This window comes from Hydra viridissima, unplaced genomic scaffold (assembly GCF_058129835.1).
Source record: "Hydra viridissima isolate aposymbiotic clone 2 unplaced genomic scaffold, HvirCarnegie_v1 scaffold_1, whole genome shotgun sequence".
NCBI lineage: Eukaryota > Metazoa > Cnidaria > Hydrozoa > Anthoathecata > Hydridae > Hydra > Hydra viridissima.
The window spans coordinates 29,405,587-29,431,210 of NW_028324300.1; the positions used below are offsets into that span (position 1 = coordinate 29,405,587).

At 29.1% G+C, this 25,624-nt stretch overlaps 2 protein-coding genes across 8 annotated transcripts in view; one reads left to right on the forward strand and one right to left on the reverse strand.

Annotated features, from left to right (window-relative positions):
- The window catches only part of LOC149894390 (deoxynucleotidyltransferase terminal-interacting protein 1-like), an 83,296-nt gene that overhangs the window by 20,294 nt on the left and 37,378 nt on the right, over positions 1–25,624 (reverse strand). Inside the window, exons 1-6 of one of the 6 annotated variants that reach the window (XM_090079167.1) lie at positions 3,891–3,950; positions 3,572–3,744; positions 2,637–2,670; positions 1,648–1,736; positions 1,382–1,484; positions 1,045–1,140 (exon numbers count right to left, since the gene is read on the reverse strand). In XM_090079167.1, coding sequence (XP_089935293.1) covers positions 1,045–1,140; positions 1,382–1,484; positions 1,648–1,736; positions 2,637–2,670; positions 3,572–3,744 — 495 coding nt within the window. In that variant the 5' untranslated portion in view covers positions 3,891–3,950. The other 5 variants (XM_090079183.1, XM_090079151.1, XM_090079171.1 and 2 more) reach the window with 5 other exon arrangements.
- LOC145192099 (uncharacterized) lies at positions 15,008–17,645 on the forward strand. Of its 2 annotated transcripts, none has more exons than XM_090079287.1 (4): positions 15,008–15,232; positions 15,880–16,353; positions 16,447–17,061; positions 17,421–17,645. In XM_090079287.1, the coding sequence occupies exons 1-4, from the start codon at positions 15,088–15,090 to the stop codon at positions 17,447–17,449; spliced, it is 1,263 nt and encodes a 420-aa protein (XP_089935413.1). In that variant the 5' UTR covers positions 15,008–15,087; the 3' UTR covers positions 17,450–17,645. The 2 variants fall into 2 exon arrangements, with proteins under 2 accessions (XP_089935413.1, XP_089935423.1); XM_090079297.1 differs by lacking the exon at positions 15,008–15,232 and adding an exon at positions 15,411–15,647.

A 25,624-nucleotide genomic window follows, 5' to 3' on the forward strand; every position in this document is an offset into this window, starting at 1 on the left:
AAAAATGAACAAATTCTGAGACGCAAGGGTGTCATGGTCTGGATGATTTCATATGGAATGACCCTTTAGACAATTTTTAAAAAACTTGTAGAATTAAATAAATGATTAACACAACTCCATGAACTAATAATCCTTTATTAAAATGATGAACAGCTAAAATGTGTTCCTTTAGCATCACTAGTACTTGTTCCAAAACCTCAAAATCGCAAATCCTCACAAATGACCTTTAAAATACTTAAAGAAACACAGGTGATGAAATTGCCACTAATCAACATGTAAGCTGTTCCAATCTTTTTAAAAAAATACTTTATATATACTCTTCTTTATGGTTCCTTCTTTATGGTTCCTTTTTAAAAACTTCACAAATAATTGATTTTAAAATCAAAGACAGATTTTAATATCAGAGAATCTCATCAAGCAAAATATGTCAATAAATTAGATGATTTAACTGATAGTGCCTAAGAAAATGTATTAAATATAAAGAGAAAAGAACCATTGTTACTATTGCTCTTTTCTCTTTACATCTTCTCTCAAATTATAAATTACCATAATTGATAAAGGTTTTAGTTTACTTTCAGTTCTTGTCACACACCATTTTATTAAGAAGAATTTAAACATTAAATTGTTTTGTAAAAGTTTTGAATTAAAATGGCCACATTGAATAAACAAAGACTCACAAAAAGATCTCAAAGATAATCTACTAGGAGTGAAAGGTATATTAACTGATTTCTGGTAATCTGACCATCTTTTAGCCTCAGTTAATGGCAAAGCCAAGCTTCAATGTTTATCCAACTACAGTCAGCAATAGTGGAATAAAAAAAACAAAGCTGCTAAACATTTAGTTGAGCATTTAGATTAAAAAACTGCTGTAGCTAGCTTTCCCAAATCACATTTTAAAACATCTTGTTGGTGCTATGGGAATTATTGTTTTTTGCTTCATTAGGTCCTGAATATAAATTTTTAGAAGTTTGGTCCAAATATACCCATACATGCATGACAGTATTTATTTATGCAAAGAGCAGATCTAATGTAGAAATTCTATACCTCTTCTAGACTCCTTCTTAGTATGTGACTAATATGCTCTTCAGTGATTGGTTCTTTCAAATTATCACTAATATTAAAAGCAGCCATTTGAAACATCTGTAAAAAAATTTTTCTGCATCATTGAAAAATATTACAGTTACATGGCATTTGTCAACTTATAGGAGAGACCTATATGCTGACAAATGTCATGTAACTGTAATATTTTTCACTGTGTTGTTAATAGAAAGCAGATTTAAATGTTCTTTAAAAAAATACTATTTAACAGAAGAGCAAATGTTTACTTAACATTTTATAAAATTAAGCTTCTACAAATGTATAATTAAAGCATAAATATTACTTCTTGATAGCTGAGTAGTACTTTTTCAATCTCCATGTTTAAACTTGGTTGAAGAGCTGAACGAACCAATTCCAAAGAAACTGTCGGACTTGAATTCTGGCCTCTTAAAATTACATATTTGAATAAATAGTTATAATTTTATTTATGATATAAATAACAAGACATAAAAGCATAAAATGTAAAAGTTATACACAAACTTAACGCCTTATATTGCTTGTAATAAAAATGTTTGATTTTAAATCAACTTTTGATTAATATATATATACTTAGTTCGATTTATGAACCCAGCGGCATTTTTCAGTAAGTGACGTTGTTTGGGAAAATTTCTAGCTGTCATGTTAAATGGATTAGGTGCCTGCAAAAAGATAATAAAAGTAATAAATATTCAACACTGAAATAAAAGCACAAAACGTACATAGATTCATAGAAATTCATTATAGATTCAAACTAAGGAATTAACAGTCTTCATAATTAAATTATCAAATGAATTCTTGACATTGTCCAAGAATTCATTTAATAATTTAATTATGAAGACTGTTAATTCCTTAGACTAATAACATTTCTTCTCTTAAGTGTGCAAAAAATGTAATTGCTACAGAAGGTATTCATTCAAAATATATCACAAACTATCATCACTATAATAACAATTTATGTGATGTTGTATTGATCATTATAACAGCAAATATCTTTAAATAAGGAGCATGTCTCTTAGAGGACACCTTACTTGTAATGTGGCTATTACTATGCAAAGAAGGTAAAAAATGTTGCTAACATTACAAAAATCATTTTAAAAAAGTCACAAAACCTTTCTGATCTAAAGAGTAGTTTTTGTCCACTATGCTTAATATTGCACATATATCCATACATACATGCATACATACATGCATACATAAATGCATACATACATACATACATACATGCATACATATATACATACATACATACATACATACATACATACATACATACATACATACATACATACATACATACATACATACATACATACATACATACATATATACATACATATGTATGTGTATATACATATATATACATTTATATATATATATATATATATATATATATATATATATATATATATATATATATATATATATATATATATATATATATATATGTATCTATATGTATATATATATATATATATATATATATATATATATATATATATATATATATATATATATATATATATATATATATATATATATATATATATATATATACCTACCAATTTTACAGGCTCGATTCCAGATAATGACTCTCTGAAAAATAGAATTTAAAAATTCTTCATTTTTATATGCACAGATACAGTGCTTTTGTTTAAAGCATCATAAAATGTTAACCAAATAAGATATGGACTTAATTTGGACTGAATTATTTATAAACCAAACATTACAATATTACATTAAATCAAACAGTTGCATTACAAAATTCAATAAAGGAAAAATAAAAACTTATTTAAAACTGCTGCCACACACTCTTAGCTTGCCTAAAGTTAGGTGCTATATACCTTACGGCCAATTCTTAGCCAATTGAAAACCATACAAAGTGCCAGAGTTAGACTTTCAATGGAACTTTTGGACTGCTTTTTTGTTAACTTTGATTTTTATTTATAAAAAGGAAGTCTTTAATTGTTTATGCTCAAATTTATCCACATACAAAGGAACATTTTTGTATTTTTTGTGCTTTTAGTAAGGATATGTTCTTAACATGCTATATTCTTTATTAATCAAAATAATACTGCAATTAATATTTTGTTTTTAGTTAAACTAACATTAGAATTATTAGTCCTTCAAAAAGTAAGAAAAAAAGAGGTTACTTTGCACCAATCCCATACATATCATAAAGTTTTTCATATAGTGCAAAGTTACGCAGACCCCTGGTTAACTTTGCATATTTTTTAAACAGTTAGGAAAAGTTATTTCTAAATAAAATAAAATAAAAAATAACAATTTAAATAGAATTTAGATATCCTAAGTAAATTATTTGCTAGCTTACATCAATATAATAGAAGTTTAAAGCAGATTTTTAAATATGAAAATTACAAATAAGTCAAATTTTTGTGCAAGGTAAGACATTTTCACGGTATCTTAATTGGTTAATATTTTGAGATCTTTTCAATAAACAAAGTTAAGTATTTGAATCTTTGCACAATAAAAGTACCTTTTTCTTTTTATTTTACTAGTAAAAATAGATGTGGAAGAGCGTTGCTGACTGGAACCAGAACTAATAGGGCTAAGTTGACTATAATTAGATGAATCTTCTTTAAGATGGAGAGTAACTTTCCTTGATGAAATATTCTCTGGTAAACTAGTTGATATATTATTTGCAGACATCTTCTTATTTCATAAAAATAAAACATCATTTAAAAAAAAAATACACATATAAATTTAATACAAACAGTTAATAATAGCCTTCTTCTAAAATAAGAGCAAATAAGTTAAAGCCTAACTTTTTGATAAAATAATTATTTTGATGAAACCTGTCATTTAGTTTGTTGTTTTCGTATTACACGTGTTATTTAGAGCAATGACTTTTAAAATGAAAGTTTTTTTTTTTTTAATTGCTATAAAGGCTGCGCGTGAAGTAACCCATGACGTATAATAAATAATCTTTATATCTTTATATCATTGGAAGTAATATCTTTATATCATTGGAAGTAACAGACATCTTTTAGGTTACGTGGAGGCTAATAATTTTTAAGCGTTCTGTTAAAATAATAAGCTCATAAAATAAAAGTTACCTATCGCAAAAAAGTTAATGAAGATGTTTCCATGTTAAAATGCAATCAACATAAACTAAACTAATAATAATAGGTTATTAATTACTCATGTAAGACGTCCTAAAACTTAAATTACTTTACCTCTGTTATCTATTGAATATTAATTTTGTATTAATTTAACAGCTGCAGGAATATAAACAATAATTTAAAATTACAACATCTTATGTATCTCAGAGAAGAACTAAAGAAACCCGGTAAATAGCTCTGGTTTAATTTGACGAGGTGTCAAACCAAAAGTGTAATATGAATTTGAAAATGATCTTGATTTTGGAGTTCTTAACAAACAATCAAGAGATGCATCACTGATCACAGTTTTTTTGTGCTAGAATTAAAAGGAAGAATACTTTGTCTGAAAATTGACTCCATAAGAAGTAAAACATAGGAGAACTCATAATTTACTTGCATTATGTAATAACATCTTACGTCCTTATTGAATAAATTCGCAAAACAGTGTTGAGCACAGTAAGCTTGTTCGTATCAAGATGTTAAGAAGCGTTAAAACGTATTCAAAATGTTTAATGCAGTGGCTTGAAGTAATATTCTGAAGCGTTAAATTGTATTCAAAATTTGTTGTATTTCATTTTCCAGTTGCTTCTCGCTGTCTTTTCGGGAATGAAACTATATTATAATAATTTCAAAAAAATAGATATAACTTTGTTTTACAAAATAATGTCATCTTGAGGTTAAGTAATACACAAGAAAAAAACAAATAAATAACAATATTTTCTTTTTTATTTCTTAGTTTTTGTTTGCTATCAGTGATCTTTGTCTTCTCTAGAGCTTTTCTCTCCAGGATATCAGTCAGTATAAGAGTGGTGCTTTTCTTTCCTTTAAAGATAATTTTTCGAGACGCAAGTTTAGAGTAATATTAGAGATACTAAAAATCAAAGACAAATAAAATTCATACTGAGCATCTGGGGGAATCACTTGATGTATTGATCAGAATAATCGATTAAAAAAACTTTTGTAGATCACACCTGCCCGGAGAGCCTCAAAACATAAAAATTATGCTCAAAAAATAAAACCAATTGGGTTTGGTAGCCCATACATCCATGTTTCAATAAATAAAATTTAAATCATCTGGCTACGTCCAAGGAAAAAAAAAAGACTTTGATTTTTTGGATTTTTTTGTTCCATGCTTTATCGCCCGGAGAGTTTCAAACCACAAAAGACACACTCAAAAATAAGAAATAAATAATAAAATTGATATTACTATTATTGATATGCATAGTCTATACATAGAGGCTTTAAAAATAAAAAATTAAGCTATCAGTCAATGTGTAGGAAATCATTGTTACTTTGAACTTGTCAGTCATTTTGACCTTACTTTTAATGGAAAAGCTTACTTTAATCATCATTTTTTCTTTGAATTTGAATTATTTCTAAACTTAAAACACTGTCGCAAAATAAAAAAACTATTAAAATAGTGTCTATAATTAAACTTTAGCAAAGGCTGTTTCAAATTTCTAAATATTATAGGTTTTGTTTACTATGGATTTTTTTACAAATTACAATTACACAGAGGTTAAACAAATAAATATTTAAAAAGATTTAATCTCATGAATAAATTTTTGAATTACTTTAAATAAATCCATAGGTATTTTCTCAGTTGATTTTTTTTGTCACAAACACTTATTCTAAAGTAGCAAGGTTTCAAAGTCCATTAAAGATGCAACAGACATATTTCACCTAAATGTGCTTGCTATTGTATTCAACCACACATCTTTCAATGTTTGTATCTTTGCCACTGAACAGAAAAATCGTGATGAAGAGCTTCTAAAGATTGTTCACTGAAAGGACCAAGGGATTTTTTCTTCATTCTGATAAAATCATCAATGTGAAAATAAACGATGTGCACTTTTGGGCTCACTCTTAAAAATCCTAGCCTTAAAAAAGATGTCCAAAATTCTTCAATTTATTTTCATATTCCCTGTCAAGGACTTTTCCAAAGCAGGCTCTAACAACAGCACTGAATTTTTTGAATGCATCAATGATGGCCAAAACTGATAAATCTAGGTTCTCAAAGAGCTGATCTATCACTTCAATATTTTTCAGGAGTTTTCGGCAATTATTGCCAGCAAACTGTCCGCCATGATATGTTTGGATTGTGATGTTGAGTCTTTTTGGCCACTCATCTGCTTCTGGCAATGCTTCTTTTAGTGCTTTGAACAAGTGATTTACTATCCCAACAAGCAGATGAAATTCCATTTGGGGAATTAGTTCGAAAATGAATTTGCTTGGATCATCTTTTAGAAGCGGTTTATGGACAACATTGTTGAAAAACTTTGCCCTACTAATCTCACCACCTTTTGAAAAAAAGTCTGTGTAACAATTTTGAAGATAAGACAGTGTCCTGAGCGCACCTTTTTCAGCTAAATTCTTTGCTTCACTATCACAGTATAGGCATGGATGTGAGCTAGACTGACATTGCAAACCACATAAAATGTTAGCAACTTTCAAGTCGCAAGAGACCACAAAGTCCACATTTCCAGGTTGAACAAGCTCAATAAGGTTTTTGATGTTGCTGTAATTCTCATGTATATTCTCTGCAACTGCAATTAGAAATTGCTTTTTAACTTCAATGTCTTTTAGAGCTCGATAGGTGACAATTTTTTATGAATGTGGACTGCTTGAATCATCCTCGTCATTCATTCTTTGAAGACTTACTGTAAGCTTTAGGAAGCCTCAACCTCCATCAATCCCAAATTTTATGAGATGATTGAAGCTGTCTCTTAAGTGAAATTTCTGCTAGAAAGTCAGAGAGATTTTTGCAGTGAACAACTGTGTACTCTTTGTGTGGCATTTTTTTCGCCTGATGATGCAAGTGCAGTTTTTGTAAAAAAATTTGCAAGTTGCAACCCTACTTCATGAAAATTTGCTCAATAGTTTGGCTCAAAAAGAGGCGATTAGGAAACCATGTTAATGTTGTTGCAAGTTTTGTGACTCCAATATTAGACTGCCTGTAGCTTGCTAAATTTGCACCATGTCTTGGGCACTTAACTTATACTTTTCTGCAGTTTTTGATTTTGAACATGATGCTCCTAGAGGAAAAACTTTAAAAAACCTTGTTATGAAATGTAATCTTAGACCAGACAAAATGGGACTATGAAAAACAGGAAAGATACAAAATTTAAGTTACTGAGGGTAACAGGTTTTCTTTTAAAATTTCTCTAAGGTTTAAATTCAAAGAAGTAGAGTTGCATTTATGAGGTAAGCCTTTCACTTGTGGTGACAAACAATCTGAAAATCTTTTCAGGGGATTTGTGTGATTTGATATTGTAGAATTATCCAAAGGATGTTTTTCAGTCAGATTCAGCTTACCAATTTGGCAGTTATAGTTGGCACCTCTTGCCACAGTCTTGACATTGATTGTTTGAAAATTGTAAAGAGTAGGCAGCTTGACAGATACTCCTCTTTCAACCCTTCTAAGTTGATTTCTACACATTCCACACATTCCAGTTGGAACTCTAGAGTCCAAAAAGTCTATGTCTGTTGCAAAAATATTTTTGAATCTCTCAAAAATTACACCAGAAATTAGTGAATTGCACTTTTTCATATATAAAACACACACTGTTTTTCTACACTCTTTGTGAGATTTGACACTATAGGGCATTTTGAAAGAGTCCAAATAAAGTTAAAATTGCAAAAAGTACTTGTTTGTGCTTTCATTTCATAAAGCACTTATTTTATTGTCAGCAACTAAATAAAAAATTTATGTTTTTACAGCTTCTTTATTTCACTATTAAATGACATAAATATGTAACACTGTAACATTAAGTACTAAGCAACAAAATGGACCTAGCTATTTTAAAAATATGGGCTTAAAAAAACGTTTAAAACACTTGACTTTTAAGAGAAAGCAAATTAGCAGGTAAAGATACCCCTAGGGTTATGAAATTTAAAATGGATTAACAATAAAAGCAATCTAGTTTCATGTGGTTTATTTTATGTGGTTATTTTTTTATCAATTTTTATTTTTTCTAGCGATTATCTATCAAATTTTATAGGTATTCATAAATAAGTATAATTCTTCCTTATACCTTTAGGAAAGGAGCCAATAACATGAAAAAATTCAGTCATTTTTTTTCCTTGGACGTGGGCAAATGATTTCAATTTTTTTATTTTTTGAAACATGGATGTATGGGCTACCAAACCCAATTGGTTTTATTTTTTGAGCATGACTTTTATGTTTTGAGGCTCTCCGGACAGGTGTCACATGACAGCAAATATTATCTAAAATTAATAGTACTGGTTCCTTTATATATTTAACTAATGAAATGTTTTAAGTACAAAGTTGTCAGTTGTTATCCATCATGATGGATGAGCAAACCTATTCTTCCTAGATAAGAATTATCATAATTTATCATAATGTTTTAAAAATTAGCTAATAGAAATATTAACACTAGTGATAAGAAATTATCAATTGCATTTACTCCCAGGCATATAGTAACAAGTGTGCCACGCTCTGCAGATGTTATTTAACCAGCCTGTTTTTAAACTTTTCTGCAATGATGATGTAAATAGATGGTTATTATACCTGTTTCGTCAAAATTGTAGAATTCAAAATTATCTTATTGAATTATCAAAACGGTGACTAATTTATGATCTTAAATGAGTTGTGCTACTTGATATGTTTATGATAAGTAAACCGCGTTGTTTTCAAGTATGGCCCACTAGATATCAGTTTAATAAATTGTATACATTTAAACAATGAGTCAGAAGTTTTATAGTTTTTAGAAATTTTATAGTTTTTATAGTTTATAGTATAGTTTTTGAAATCACATAAGTGTGCAGTGCACATTATCTTGATTTTTTAATGTTAGTTTTTAATATCAGTTTGAAATATTTACCCAATTTTTATTGAAATTTGAGCAAATTCTTCGTGGTACACCTGCAGGTATTAATGTGCATAAGAATAATTTGACTTAAGTAGTTTGTTCAATTGTGTACCACTTTCCCTCTGTTTTAAAAAGGCATTGTTTCTTTATGGTATTAACTGTAAAACACTGGTGAACCATTTAAAAAAATAGCACACCGGCTAAGTTGGAGGATCAACCGCATTAACATTGAAGAATAATCAAATGTACATAGTCTGCAGAAACTTTGCGATTAATCTCAAAGTAGTCACGTCGATTTTGACAGATTTCTTAGATCGTGCTGGCTAAATAAATTTCGTTAAAGCAGGGAGACCTAGTCAATATTGAATGTTGGAATTTAAGACTCGATAGAAGGATCAAATCTCAATAATTCCCGTATCATGGAGTATCCTTGACACTTCAGATAGACAGTGAATAACCAGTATATATATTGATCGAATTCAGACATCATTAAATAAGTAAGAGAAGATTTTTAATGCAACTTTCATCGTTTTGGCAAAAACGAATATCAAAACCTGTACTTAAAACAAAAAATACAATGTGTCAAAATTACCATGCGTTACCATATATACGTCTGAACAGCTTCTTTAAACCAAATAACACAGGCTAATAACACTTTACTCTCTTATGTTAAAATAGATCGTTTTTAGATCTGTTTCTTTATCCGGGTTCTTAACATATTTGTGAATAAATATTCTTTTGTGTAATATACATATTTATAGATATAAATATGTATATTATCCAATACAGAGTTGCTTTGTTTCATTTTTATCATAGATGATAACATGTTACGCTGGTTTTAAAATAGTTATTTTACATTTGAATAATTCTGAGCAAAAAACAATTTCTGGAAGTTATAGAAGTTCAGCTAATCTGATAATTAATAATGTGTCCTGATCCAACAAGAACTGGATCAGAATCCAATGTTAAAATTTTTTTGTAGACACAGAGAGCCTCTAATGATTGAAATTTGCTATTGCAAATATATAAATTATCTAATGGTGCACTCAGCCATGAGAAATTAATAAACAATTTGTAACTTCTCTTTAGTTATTCCAAGAGTAGTCAAAAAGCTATGTTGCTGCAGAACGGAAAGTTGTTTTCATCAATTCCAGTCGCCTTGCTCTGTTTATATGAAAACATGGCTATCCTTTTTTCAAAATAAATTATAATGACTACCATTAGTAGATTTGTCGAGACCTAAAGGTTATTACTAGTAAATGGGCCAGATGTAACAGATAGAAACAATGTGTAAGAGCGGTGTGGTTAACTAATGGCAGGCGGATTACAAATTTAATCCTTTTCACAAAGACAGCATCTGTTTACCACCGTTATAAAAAGAGTTGGAGCTTTTGAGGAATTTTGTATGGCGTATGGCGGGCCTTGCATGGCGTATGGCGACGTTGTTGCGCCATGCAAGGCCCGCTATTGGCCCATCTATATTTAACCAGCGTCGGCCCGTCGCTAACGGATCTTTACTACCTTTCTCACTGGGTCTGAGGAACAAACTCTTCAGTGATCTTTGAGAAGAGCTCCTGCAGATTAAAGGCGGGTATCTTTGTAGGACCTTAAATTAGGGAAGGTATTTGACAAAAAAAATAGAGAACGTGGTAATAAACTTTGGGCACAAACGGTATTTAAATTAATTATTGATAACTTTTTGTAAAATCACGAATATTGTAGTGGAACTGTATTGAAATTCATTTTGCTAAATAGATTTGTTAAATTTTGATTGAAAACTTATGAGTGAAACAGAGGTCCATTAAAATCTCAAACTTTCACTCGAAAGTTTCATATATAAATGCATTTTAAGCTACTTCTAAATTCTTTCTCTAAACATTGGTTAATATTTTAACTAATCAGCTTATTTATTTTGATGACGTATCTTTCTACGAATTTTGTTGATCTGATTTATGCACCTCCGTAGCGTTTGTCTGTGTTATTAATCTGAAAATATATACCACTGAGATTTTTTTTTATATACATGATGGATTTTCAGGTATTTTGATAATCTTTTCTATATCTTTTTTTCAGCCTTCATTAATCTAACTTTTCAAGTTACCCTAACGTAACTAATTTATCTTTATAAATCCAATTTACTTATCGCTTAAAAAAATCATAGTCTCAATTGATTTTTAATCATGTACCATCTAGACTTAATATGTGCTATATGCAACAATCCGCACTTTACAATTAACTGGATAAAACAACTTAAAATCCAAAGTGATCATTTTACATTTCTGGAATACTCGGGTAAAAAAGTCGGCTTTTCTTCAATAAGAATTGCATTAATAGTTGTTGCTTTAAGCCCCACTCTTTTTGTAAATTAGAACAATTATTATGAAAAAAGTTGTTGGTTTTTGTTTAGTTTTTTCAAGTTTAAATTTTCTGATTTTTTTAAATAAACCTTATTTAGAGGTAAAAGATAAAAAGGCATAACAAAATTTTAGAAAATTTTAGATCTAACGACATGTGTTTATTTTGAGTTAAAGTGTGGTTTTTAGAGTGGTACCTTTTTTTTTCGCATAATCTTTTATTGAGTTATTTCTTATATTATTGTGTATCCTACCAGACACAAGACAAATCTTAATCATTTAAGAGTTTTCTGCCCGATGTGGACAATTTTTCTGTCTCAACGCCTGATATTTGGCTTTCTGTTTTAATGTTTGTTTGTACTCCTTCAATATGCATTTGTTTGTACTCCTTCAATGAGATTTTGAATACAATAAAAAGGAATCAGTAGAAATATTTGATAGAACATTAAAGGTTACAAATGTGTTAGTTTAAGGTGCTTTTTGGTATTTTTGTATAAAAGAATTTTGTTGTAAAAAAGGAAAAACATTATTTTAGTGTAAATAAAGAGAGAGTCGCTAAGTTTTCTTATCGGTCAGATAAGCGGTAAATCTAAGATTATAAAGTAGACGTGTTCTTTGTACAAGCTTTCGACATGCAACTGTGAAGCTAAAAATGTACTAACAAAGACAAACTATTAAATATATTAACAAGTTGTGAGAAAAGATTTTTTTTTTAGCTTAATAAAGAAATTTTTTTTATTTGTTACATCAAATTTTACTTTATTTTTATTATTATTATTTTTTTTAATGACTTCCGAAGTTTTATCATTTCCGGTGTTGCATAGAATACAAGGAAAACAAGGCATAGATTATACACCGAGAAATAAATACAGAATAAGGAACATAAGAAGTAAAAAAAGTATATTGTGAATACAAACAACATAACATAAACTAAAATCTTACCTATAACAGTTACCTATTTACAAATTATTACTACATTCTTACAACCTTCGCTCTATAATCTTAAAGGAAAATTAACTAATTTTTATTGACGTTCCATATTCGATTGTTTGTTTCTGGAAAAAAGTACCAAATGATGTACTTTTGTAAATATCTCATGCTTCCAGACTGAAGCTACAACCAATTCTCTGAGATTTCAAACTTCGTTAACCATTTTCTTAAAATACTCCGAGATTTATGATATTCAGTCTCTTTCTTCTTTCTTTTAATTCATCGAGCTAATTTTGATTGTGATACATTCAATTTACAGAACAATATCATTTGAGAGCAAAATTGGATTGGAGTATAAATACAATATATATATATATATATATATATATATATATATATATATATATATATATATATATATATATATATATATATATATATATATATATAATTTTTATTAAATTATATTACATAACATTGCATTTATATTACATTACTTAATCTTATTTTAAGCTATGCAATATTATAGTATACTATATTATATTATATATATTAAATCATACTTTAGTATGTTAAATTTTATTGTATACCATAATCGCATACTAAATTACGTATAAAAATCAGTTCTCGAGCCTCAGTTGATACAAATGACAAAGGAAGTGAAGAAAAAGTAAAAATGTCCTGTATTTTGTTATAGAACGGTTGTAAAACTACCTTTAAATTATGACAACAATTATGATGCTCAAATATTATTTAAATTTTTATTATGCCTCCATATTAAAAGCAAAATCCTCATTTTGTCTCCAAAACAACTGTTGAATTAGAGCTACTATTTATAGCACTGCATGTTTATTACATAGGTAGAATAAGTTTAATAAAATAAATCAAGTATTATATAGAAAAGAAACTTATGTTTAAATGAAATAAAAAACTAAGTTGAAAAAAGTTTCTTTAAATAAAAAAGAAGCTGAATATTAAACGTGGAATTAAAAGATCAAGCAAAGTTAAAAAAGATTGCATCAATATGAGGTTAAAATTATCGATTTTTAAAACCTTTAGACTCTTATGATGACGTTGACGGTACCGACGATAATGATGATGAAAAAGCACAGTTGTCGAAGGAGAGTTTAAATAACTCAATTGAAAAAATGAACTTAGCCACTTTAGCGACTTGTAAAAACACTACAGTTCCAACAGAAACGGATGGAATATTTGAATAGCAAAGAAGAGATAAACAAACAATGAACTCAATTACATTGGTTGCAAGGATGAAAAAGACAATAAAATGGGCAAAGACAAAAATTACCTACAAATTAAAAGACGATCTTTGTTCGGAATGGTTTTAGATGTAAATATATATATAGACGCAAGTTTTATTGAATTAGACGAAAGTTACGTAGACGGTTACAGAAATTACAGAAAAGAAAACTTTTTACAAATATTTGTTTAGTCTACCATGTAAACACTACTTTAACCATAACCTAAACAGCTTAAATCAATAATGACATGCATTTTAAAAGTCTTCAAATTATAACAGTGGCATTAATTAAAAAGAATTTGTTTTTTAAAATAAAGGCATAGATAATATAGGCGATAGTTTGATGAAAAATAAACCCACTTGCGTCTAAAATGCAAGCACATCATAAATCATTCAGATTTCTTTGTAATTTACGATAATTGATTCTGAAAACAATAAGAACTGGACATCTTATTTATCGCGCCATCAGATTAATAATTTAATTCATAATCGTTGCTAAATGACCATAATTGATCGATTAAATCACCAGTGATTTAATTATAAATATAATAGTAATAAATTTTAATTACTATCAAAATATATTTTATGAGTTAGAACTTGGGGTTATTTTTCAAATGGTGTTAGCAAGAAAAAATTTTGCTCAAACGCCTATAAGATAAAGAAAGATAACTATAAGATAAAGAAAGATAATGTGTTAAAAATAAAGAATGTTCACTGAATATATTTCCGAGCAAGCAATAAATGGAAAGAATTAAACAAGTACACTGATATTGCAGCATAATTCTTTTATAATTAACATAAACGAGTCTGTGGCACATAAAAGAACATAGATGTTGATTTTTAATACTCGAACAGATAGTTTTTAATACATTCACTGAACACCTTTATTTCACGAAAAATAATTATCTTGATACAATATTATCGCTAGGGTAACAATCTTTCATTTTTATATCGTAATCGTTATGAGTTTGTTTTACACTTAATAAGGGATAAGTATTCAAAAAAGTTGTAAAGTTAAATCTTAGATAAATTTAAAGTCTTAGATAAAGTTTCTTTGTTTATGTTTTCTCAACACTGACAGCCTGAAATGAGTAAAAAAAAATTCATAAAACAAATACAAAAAGTCGAAAATAACAGCGACTTTGTATTGAAAAGGTGTGAGGTTTTTAAGGTAACTTGTTTAAGGTAGCTTCTTTTACCTAATTGCCGATTATATTAAAATATATGAAATCGAAATTAGAAAGGATCCGAAACAGCTGCTTTAAACCTCAATCCTAATTTTTTTTAAAAGCTATGTTTTGTATCTTCCGATTGATTTGGAGGATTCATTGTTAAAATTGAGAAGTTAAAAAGTGATATTTAAGAGGAATAATGAGCAGAACTATTTATTTTATGATGTCACAGAGAACTCTTCTTTTATAAATAAATAGTAGATTTATTTAATTTTTTATGGTTGTTTGCTATCGTTTTTATAGAGCTACATTTATAAATAAGAGTGCCAAACGACAAAAAAAATTATGGATGAAATATTAAGAACAAATAGTTTTGGAGGAAACCTTAGTACAAATCAGTCTATAGATTCAGATCACATAAAGGAGAAAAAGTTCATTAAGTTAAAAGATGGTGAAGATGCTGGGTTGCAGCAAGAATTAAGAAATCAAGGTAATATGCATTTTTATTTTTTGAATTGTTGTTACAAATATTTTTATTATATGCATATAATATGACATGATTTGGTACATGGCTGTTTTTTGCTGTTGCAAAGTCTTGTATACAAGACAAGGATCACAGTTATCTTATGTTTTCTTAAAAAGATACACATGGTGTTAATTTGCCATTGATCTAGAGGAACATCCAAATAATGTCAGTATTTATCTCATCATAATGTTATTGTTTGACATTTCAAAATTAGTAACATATCATATGTAAACATTCACAGTTAATTTAAGTGTGTGTATTGTTTAACTAAATGTGCAAAAAGTAAATAATTTAAATCAGAGAAACAGCAAAGTAAGTCTTTGTATGTACTGGGAAGGACTGATGATCAAAGTCTGATCTTTTTTTGTAAAATAAAAAGGTAAAAGGTTTTTTTGTGCTGCTATTTGACTTTTTGAATATATATATATATATATATATATATATATATATATATATATATATATATATATATATATATATATATATATATATATATATATATATATATATATATATACTATATACTATATGCTATATACATACACACAGTCATTGTTGCTTAAACTTTTGTGCAAGGAATAGTGTTAATTACTAAATTTCTTTTTAATCAGAGAAAATCCTAACAGGTGATCAAACTCTTAGTAAAGAAAGATTGTTTTACAAAGAGAAGCAATCAAGATTTGGACGGCGCTCAAATTCTCTTGATTTTATTGACCAATCTGGTGAAGGAGAGCGTAGAAGTTCATTATATGAACTTAAAAATATAGAAAATCCTGTAATTACAAAAGGTAATAAAATATCATCACGTACAAATCTGCTTTTTGAACAATACAAGCGTGACATGGAATCCCATACATCAAGTGAAAATTTGAATGTTGATATTGGAGATGTTAATAATAGGGAACCTATTGACCTAAACGATGAAGAAAAAACCAGAGCACAAGAAATTCGAGAAGAGAAAGAGCGTGAACTTCGTCTTGTTAAAGAACAATACCAAAAGCGTTTGGAAGATGAGCAGCGTGAACAGGAAGAAGAGCGTGAAAGGCAACGAGCACAACAAGAAATTAAATGTAGGAAATCTCTAGGTATGTCAACTTTTTGCTATTGACATTTTAAAAGTTAAATATACATTAGCATATGTTATTATGGTAATAATAATATACTTTTTTTTTTTAAAGGTGATGTTAAAAATGCATATTTAAAAATTGCAAAAGGAGAATCTTACAAGCATAGTGATAGTGAAGATGAGCTTGATGAAAATGATGGTGCTTCCAATAAGTATGACAAGCATGGTGGATTGATTGAAAAATCTGGTGGCAAAGAGCAAGTAGTAAAAAGTGCACATAGTATAAATAACATTCGAGAAAGGTTCAATAGTATTGGTAAAACCAGTTGGAAAAAATCCAATTCAAATGTTGATGATTTAGTGACAGGTGATGTTAAGTCAGCCAAAAGCATGTTTACCAAGGTTGGTGCTTCAGATCAAAGTACTAGTTACATTCGTCCTGTTCAAAAGAAAGTTCTTGATCCAGCAACTTTAATGGAACAACGTAAAAAAATAACTTATGGCGAAGATGGTGAAATCCCTCAAGACAACATAGTTAAAAAGTCTGTAGTTATTGATGAAAGTGAGATAGGGAAAACAAGTGAAGCTTTAAATGTATATAAAAATCTTGAATGTAAAACTGATACTGTTTCTCAAAAATCATATAATAGAAGTTTTTCTGGATCACAACTCAAGAATGGTGTTGAACCAGTTGAAAAAAACACATATCCTAATGGTCATTTTTCAGGTATTTTTTTGAATTTTATTTTAATTATTAACAATAAGGTCAGTTTTACTCATTTACTAATGAGGTATGACACCTTCATACTATGAGATACTCATAGAATTTAATTTTTTTTCTTTGACAAAGAAGACTTCCTTTAGTTTATTTTTAAAATTTGTTTACATAAAAGGAAATCTAATAAATAGAAGGTAGATAACTTATATTTTTTATTGATATATTTTGTAATAAATGATAATGCAGTACATAAAAAAAAGAGATTAAAAAAGGTCTGACAATTAAAAAAAACGATTAAATCCCAGAAGCTTTTCAAAGCCAAAATCATTTAAAATATTTTGTTGATATTTCAGTGTTCATTCCTTTAGGTGCCAACAACGAAGATAAAGAGAACTAGAAGATCTGACATGGCTAGTTTAAGAGACTTCGAAAAAAGAATTTAATTATTGAGCAGCTAGGCACGTATAAAAGTGTTATAACTATGACGTATTCATTAAAGCGTAAGAAAATTTTCTACCCCTTTATTCAAAACATCTCAATACTATTAGCACATTTTCGTCACTAGTTTTTTTTTTTAAGAAAAAAAAAAACAATGGTTTAGCTATGCGTAAATTATTTGCTCTCGTTTAACGATTAAAGATCCACTTCTTCATTTACATTTTTATAAAGATTCATTCACTAAAAAGTTTTCTAACTCTGCTATAAAACGCACGAAAAGTAACAATAAGTTATTGAATGTAAAATTTTTAGTTCGTATATTAGAGATTATTTCGTTTTGGTATTATTAAAAAATGTTTTTGTAAAAATTCAATACACTATCACAAAAAGTTGTTAGACTATATTGAATTTTTTTATAAAAATCAATTATATATATCTTTTTTATTTATATAGTTTTTGTATTTTTTCTATTTTTTTTAATGTTTTTTTTGTTATGATATACTAATTTTAACTGAGTTTTTTTTTTCTATTTCTTCTTGTAAAGAAATAATCTATTTCAGCTAACGGAATGTTTTTTGTTCATACCCCTTTCATATGAAATGCATTAAATTTAAAACACGCTTTAAAACATCGTACGTTGTCAAGTAAAGTTTAGAATAATACATTGGTTATTATGAAATCGAGCGTTAAAGTAATCATTTCGATAAGGGTGATTTGATTTTCACTTCAACCAAATTAAAGCAATTGATTAGGTCGCCCTGAACGTCTAAATAACGTGGAAAAGTTAATTCTGTTCTAAATTGTTTCAGATTTTTTGAAAATTAGAAGTGTAAAGTTTGGCCTGGATTGACAAAAGATTTTCGTTAATAAATGTTTTTGTTCTGACCTCTGTTGAAATCCATTTATCACGCCTCCAAATAAAAATAACAGAAGTGACTTCCCTGCACGCTTTCTGCTTGTTCACGTGCTTTACCAGCTTTATACGCTCTCGGTGCTCTCAAAACCTTTTCTGAAATTCAAATGCTCCACTGAGTGAAGTTTTTAAAAGCAATCAACCGGACTATCGATAATATACTTTTATTGCATGCGTTCTTTTTAATACAATGTATAAATTTACATTTATTACTTGAAACTACAAAAGTTCAATAAAAATAAGAAAAATTTAATGCAGTTTACATTTATTTGGTGACAAAAAAAAAAAAAACTGAAATCGTTGATAAAGATAATAAATTAATTGAGTCAAATTTAAACTTTTAGAGATACGCTTATTTGAATTCTTACTTTAAAGCGATATTAACACTGGTTTTGGCGCATTTTTTAAAATGTGATTAGTTGATTCAACTAATTCAACTTTTTTTTTTTTTTTTTTTTGTCTAAATTGCATTTTACATACTTTCTTTACTGTTCTAAACTGTTGATGCAAAGCAACTACAAAGTAAAATAAATCTTAAATCGCACAAATTTAAATTGACATTTCCGTTGTGCGAATTGAAACTTAATGACTCAATCCCCTTTCTTGCGACAACAAGGCAAAGTAAATATTTTGGTACCATTAATTTATTTTTTGTCATCCTGTTTAGCATAATGTTTACAATCCTATTTGACATTTTTCCTGTTTACGAACTAAGTAACAATTTTTCACTTTCACGTTCTTAGGCTTCTTCTCTGTCTTTACCAACCAATCAAAAGTTGATTCTTTTTTTAAGCCTCGATATCTCCAGTTTCATCATTTCTTTAATTCATGTCGATCTCTTGTTAGCAAGTTTTCCACAGACTAATTTTTCATTGTGAAAAATTATGATTTCAATTATACTTACTTCGCTAGAATTTTATCAATTTTTTATGTTTATTTTTAGCAATAAAAGAGTTTACAAACTATAGAGGAAACAAGCTTAAATTTTTAGTAGTTTGACTCGAGTTTTTATCTTATAATTAAGTTTTTAAAAGATCGACAGCATTGGAATGATCAGAGTTTTCAATTCGTCAAATTTATTAGAACTTCTAATATTGGGATCTTTTAGATTTTTTTTTTCATTTTGCGGAATTTTTACTGACAATTTAACGATATCTTTAATGTTAATTTACCTTAAATAGGTTTACCTACCAATAAACCTTTGCGATATATTTGAGAACCTACCAAAAAAATTTCATTTGAAACATGTTTATTCTTCAACAGTATATCTGGGCTGAGGATGATATTGCATTTACAAATAAAGGCCTTAGTGAAAAAAAGCACTTTCTAACTCTCCTAACTGACCCATTCAGCTGTGAAAACTTCTACGCTTCTCAATGCCTGATTCCAGCTAAAATGAAAAAAAGGTAAAACTAAAAAGGTAACAAATTCTTTTTGCGGAACTCATAGAACCACTTTAAGTTTTTAACCACCTTAGAGACAGTGAATCATGTGTCTGATCACAAGCTTTCAAAAATCTCACTAGCTGTTTGAGACTGAGCCACAAGCCCTCAAAAAATCTAAAATCTCTCTCAGACGAAAGATTTTCTAGAAAGACAAACTGAACTCTGAAAGAATCTGAAGATAACTTCAAAACTTATTTTAGTGTAACACCTTTCTTATCCTGAAGACAGCTTCAGTGCTGCTAAAATTAGACATTTACCTGACTGAATATGTTGCTGCGTTTGGAAAGAAAGTTCTTTGCGCCATCAAAAATGAATTTCATTAGAACATGGGAAGTTTTATGATAATACAGAATATTCTATCTTTTTTTTAATGAGTCAGCGGTACACTATTTTTTAGACATTTTCACGCAACTAAATTCATATATTCTATCCTGCATCTATTTTGAGTTTTAGCTTAGACATTCTGCCGGTGAAGCCGAGCATAATATATGCCATAACCTAGGCCAAACCAGTTTTATCAAACGCACTTGTCGAATTTGGTTTTAATGTTTTAGCTTTCAACTAGAGGATCGTCCTAGCTCTAGTTGTCCAACTGAAGTTAATTCCGAAGAGTGCGAAACAGGTGGAAGAGGATCCAAGAATAAGTAGCCGCTGCATAACCTCCACACTTTTGTGTTCTAACACATCAGTGCTGCACTGTCTTGATTGGTTGATAAAGTTGGGGGTTTGAGTTTCTAACAGTCTAGCTCAACATGACAAGGACATGCGCTTGAAGATCTGCATATTCTTGCACTCCAAAAAAGCGACGCGTTGACTCTTTAGATTACGTAATCACTGGCGATAAGAAGAAGATACTTTATGTAAACCACAAGTAAAGACATCAGTGGGTTGACGCTGAAGGGCGGGTAGATACAGAGTCCAAAGCAGATCATAACCAAAACAAGCTCATGTTGTAAGTGTGGTGAGATGTACATGGCATCGTGCATTTCGAGATTCTTCCTCACAACACCACCTTAACGGCTGACTATTACTGTCAACAACTAGAAAGACTCAAACAGAAGTTCATTCAAACGCAGCAAAGTACCAAAAATTTAATTTTTTGCACAACAATGAGCGGCTACATACAGCAAATCGATATGTCTTCAGCTTACAGAGATGGGATGCTTCAACTCGCGGTACCTCTCAACATCACTCTAAGCGACTATCATCTTTTCCGTTCCTTGAGATTTTACATGCCAACTTGAAGCTGACATTCGTCAATTTTTAGAGACGCTGCTAGGCTCCTTCTACAAGTATGAGACCTATTCCTTGCCAAATAAATGGAGAGTTGTTGTTGATAATATTAGCAATTATTTTGTAGATTGATTGTGTTAGTTCAAAAGATTGTAATTAGTTAAATTATTTCAAAAAAGCGCAATAAAACTTTCTTTCTAACCTAAAAACTGAGGTATAAATTTAGAATCAGAAGGTTTTTTTTTGGTGATCCAAGCTTTCTACTTGGCGCACTATGCGCCTCGCTGATAGAAAAAAAGGAAATATCCTTATAACTAGAGAACTGTTTAACATTTTGAAGTACTTTTTTTAACAAAGCATCAATTATGAGATATTGTTTGTTTATATATATATTTATAAAAAAAAAGTCCGGTCTTTTTTAAAACCGGTTTCATTCCGATTTTTTAGTTGGTTTATCTAGACTAATTCGATTTTTGATTAAAAAGATATATAGGGTGAGGCAAAATTAACTCCCCCATTTGGTTTGCTTACAATTTCGAAATAAATGAAAGATTTTTGTTTTTTTTCAAATAATATGTTTATTTAGCATTTAAATTTTTAGTTTGTCAATTTTCAAAAAAGATCTCAACTAAATGTCCGCATTTAGCGGCTCTACACAAATCAGTTCTTTTTATTGAACTTTTCATTACTTTTTTGAATATTTCAACCGGTATGTTTTCTATTTCTTGTCGAATATTGTTTTTCAGTTGATCAAGAGTTTGTGGTTTATTCACGTACACCTTTTCTTTTAAATAGACCCATAAAAAGAAGTCTGGAGCTGTTAAATCAGGTGACTTGCAGGCCAATGCAAATCACCAAAACGAGAAATTAATCGACCTGGAAAAAGGTCTTGCAAAATCCGTGTTGTTTCTTTGGCTGTATGTGGTGTGGCACCGTCCTGTTGAAACCACATATTGTCCAGATTTTGTTCTTCCATGTATGGCATTAAAAAGCCTCGGATCATTTGTCGATAATTATCACCAGTAACGGTTGTTGTTTGTCTAATTTCGTCTTCAAAAAAGGTCCAATGACATTTTTGGCATGAATAGCGCAATAGCTTTTGCATTAAATGGATTTTGTAAGGGAAAAGGTATAAATCTTTTTTCAAAATTCGTCGAAGAGAGCGCTGAGAAATGTTTAATTTTTGAGCACGTCTTCTTGTTGATGTTTTTAGTGACTCTGTAACACTTTCACGAACACGAGCGATATTTTCTTCAGAGCTGGCGGTTCTTGGTCTTCCTGAATGGTGAGAGTCTAAAGTTGTTCCATACTGTTCAAATCGATTTGATAAAGTATAAATTGTTTTCTTATCAGGTGCTGTATGAATACGATGTCTTTTTCGATATTCTCGTTGAGTTAACACAGCTGACTTTTTTTTTTGAATAAAAATAGTCACGATTTCTGCACGTTGTTGTGGATTGAATCGATCCATAATTAATTTTGTGCTATTCTACTTTACAACTGTAAAAAAAAAATAATGACAGTTAATATCAAAATAAAAAATAACAGCTCTTTCAAATTGGGGAGTTAATTTTGCCTCACCCGGTGAAACCAAAAGTTTTTGATAATTAAAAACTCTAAGTCTGATTTATCAGTTTATCTTTTTTAGGGGTTACAGGCATTTTTTGTCTCATACTTATATTTTCATGTTAAATAAAAAAGGAAATAACATAAGTATATCATTATAAATAAAAGTAAAATAAATACTCCAGTAGTTCCATTCCCCTCAAATGCAGAATAGAGGTTCTGATGCTAAAATAGGTTTTTAACAATATGTGGCTACCAAAATAAACATTTTTTAAAAGTTGATTATCAATTTTAACTGCATGGTTTAATGATACTTCCTTCATTTCTTTTCTTAATACGAACCATTACTCTTTGACTCCTAAAATTATTTAACAACAAACATTATTGTAATAAATAGTATAGTTTAAGATATAAACTATTTATTATAGAAATTGTCTATTATCAAATTCTAGTTCTAATAATTATACATTCAAGAAAAAACTATTCACTGTAATAAATAGATATAATTGAAATAAAATTAAAATTATCATTCTAAAAGTTTCATTCTAAACATTTACAACAAGCCTTTAAGAATTGCACTATGCATCCCTAAGCAGAATATAGGACTTAAGACACTTTTTAAGGAAAACAAAAACATATGGCAAAATTGAGTCAAATTGATGTCAATTGATGCAATATTTCCTCAAAAATAAAAGTTTAGGATTTTTGTGTTTGAACTTTTCTAACAATTAGTTTTTTTTTTTTGCAAACATAAAAAAACACACTGTTTTGATTAGGTGAAAAGACCTCAGAAATATCAGATTGGCTACCACCAGAACCTAAAATGTATCATTAATAGAATTAAACGATAGCATTAAATATATAAATTTAAAGATATGCATAGCTTTCTCCAATATTTACCTTAAGAATAGTTATCAGCTGAATCTTCTAGCAGTATAGCTTTTATACCTCTTGCATTTTGTTTTTCTTACAGTATAGGTACAAGTCAGATGTCATAAATAAGTATCCCTAGTATTTTCAGCAAAAGAAGTTAATGACGACTACTTAGAGCAGTTAATGACGACAACTTAGAGCAATTTTTGGTTGATGCTTAAAACATCTTGCTCTTTGAGTATTGTTGAGTAACTATAAAATAAAGCACCGAAAATAAAGCACCGAACATAAAGCACCGAAAATTAATAATCTAGTTAGTGTCTAGTAGGCAAGTGCCAAAGCCGCTTTAACATTTAAAGTTTGCTGACCTAGATAAAGATACAACAGGTTGCTCAGTGACGGGAATTTATGGGTAGCATGACCTAACTCTTTGCTGCATGCTGCAGCAGTACAGAGAATGCTATTCGCATTTATGATAAAAATGACATTAAGCTGAATTATACGTATTTTGACATGATTATTACGTTAAAGTTAGTAAGTGTTAACATTCAATAAAAAAATTTAATTAAAATGTTATTTACACATTGAGCCATGTTACAACTTTTTGAAATATTTATCACAAGTCACTCACCCTACTACCTATATCTGTGTGTATATATAGCAACGATCCAAGTAAATGTTCATGAAAAGATGTCCTGCCCAAAAAACCAAAGTATTTTGGAGATTTTGGCCTCAGAAAATTTAAAAAAATATCAGTTGTATACATCACATGATCAACCAACTTTTAATATTAGTTTATTCAATTTATTTAGTTTAATCATATGATTTATTCCGTATCTATTAATAACTATTTTTTCCAGACTAATTAATTCCGATAGAATTCTTTAGGGAATTAATTTTTAACACCTATTGAGAGTTAGCTTTATCAGCAATGCTCTAAGTATAGTTCTGGTCGACTCCATGAAAGAACTTACGTGAAAGCAGACAGAGAATTTCAAAAGTTTTAATTTTAACGTTGTATATATGCCCCATGAGTTATCAAGAATATCTGGACGACGAAGAGAAGGAAGAGGGATTGTGGAAAAGCAGCAATATAAAAACAATGCATTAATTATGGAGGGGTTGAATCTAAGTGGATAGCGCCTGAATCTTTCGCCACATGCTGTTTCGTTTAACACAAGACTTTCTAAAAACTTACAGCGCTGAGGATCTATTGTATGAGTCCTCTAATTTGTAATAAAAATCCAAGTGGTAAAAAACGAGGTAAACAATAGGCAAGCTCTAATTAACCTCCTTCGGTCCTGACTTCCTTGCATAAATTCCCAACTCAAACAATTTTACCTCTTTAATATTAAAGAACGCAACAACTTTCAAAAAGGAGCACAACACCTACGTTTTTAATCTACATCTTTATCACCGTTTAGTCTGAGAGTCTCGCTGTTCATTTAAAGCAAAGGTGCACTAAATACTGAAATCTAGTACACCTAGTATTGCTGAAATCTAGTACTAAATACTGAAATCTAGTACTACCTAGTATTTTTATAACTTTATCTAGTTACAAAAAAGGTGTTCTATTATTTTCTAGTCATCAACACTTATTTATCAACATAATTTTGTTGATATACAGGACTCTTACAGGTGTCATATATCGCGCTACCGAGAACTGAAATCTAATAAAACTGACGAAATACTAAGTATTTTGATTTTATTAGATTTCACTTTACTGTACTTTTTACCTGGGTAAACGATCAAAGTGGAGAGTTACAAAAACTCTCGGTCTGTTAAAATTTTCTGTTTTCAGTGATTTGCTAATTTTTTTTGCGTCTATTAGGAGCAATATTAGTTTTAAATAAAACATGATTTTATTTTTATTTGAGTTATGTGATCTTATATAGTGAATATGTCGCTTTATGATTAAGTTCAAGATAAATTATTGCAAGTATGATAGTATATGAATTTTGAAATGTTAAGCAATATCATCTCTAAAAATTCAGACAATTTTTTTAAATTTCGCAACTTAAAATTAAAAGATTTCCAAAAGAATGCCCCACTCAGGTTTTAAAAACAGAATTTTTGAATAAGTCTGCTTTGATGCATTGACCAA

Bases quoted from the DNA above. Each gene is read 5' to 3' on its own strand.
- LOC145192099 (XM_090079287.1), top strand. From the start codon at position 15,088: ATGGATGAAATATTAAGAACAAATAGTTTTGGAGGAAACCTTAGTACA. The intron at 15,233-15,879 runs GTAATATGCATT...CTTTTTAATCAG, and splicing joins GCAAGAATTAAGAAATCAAG to AGAAAATCCTAACAGGTGAT. The intron at 17,062-17,420 runs GTATTTTTTTGA...TCATTCCTTTAG, and splicing joins TCCTAATGGTCATTTTTCAG to GTGCCAACAACGAAGATAAA.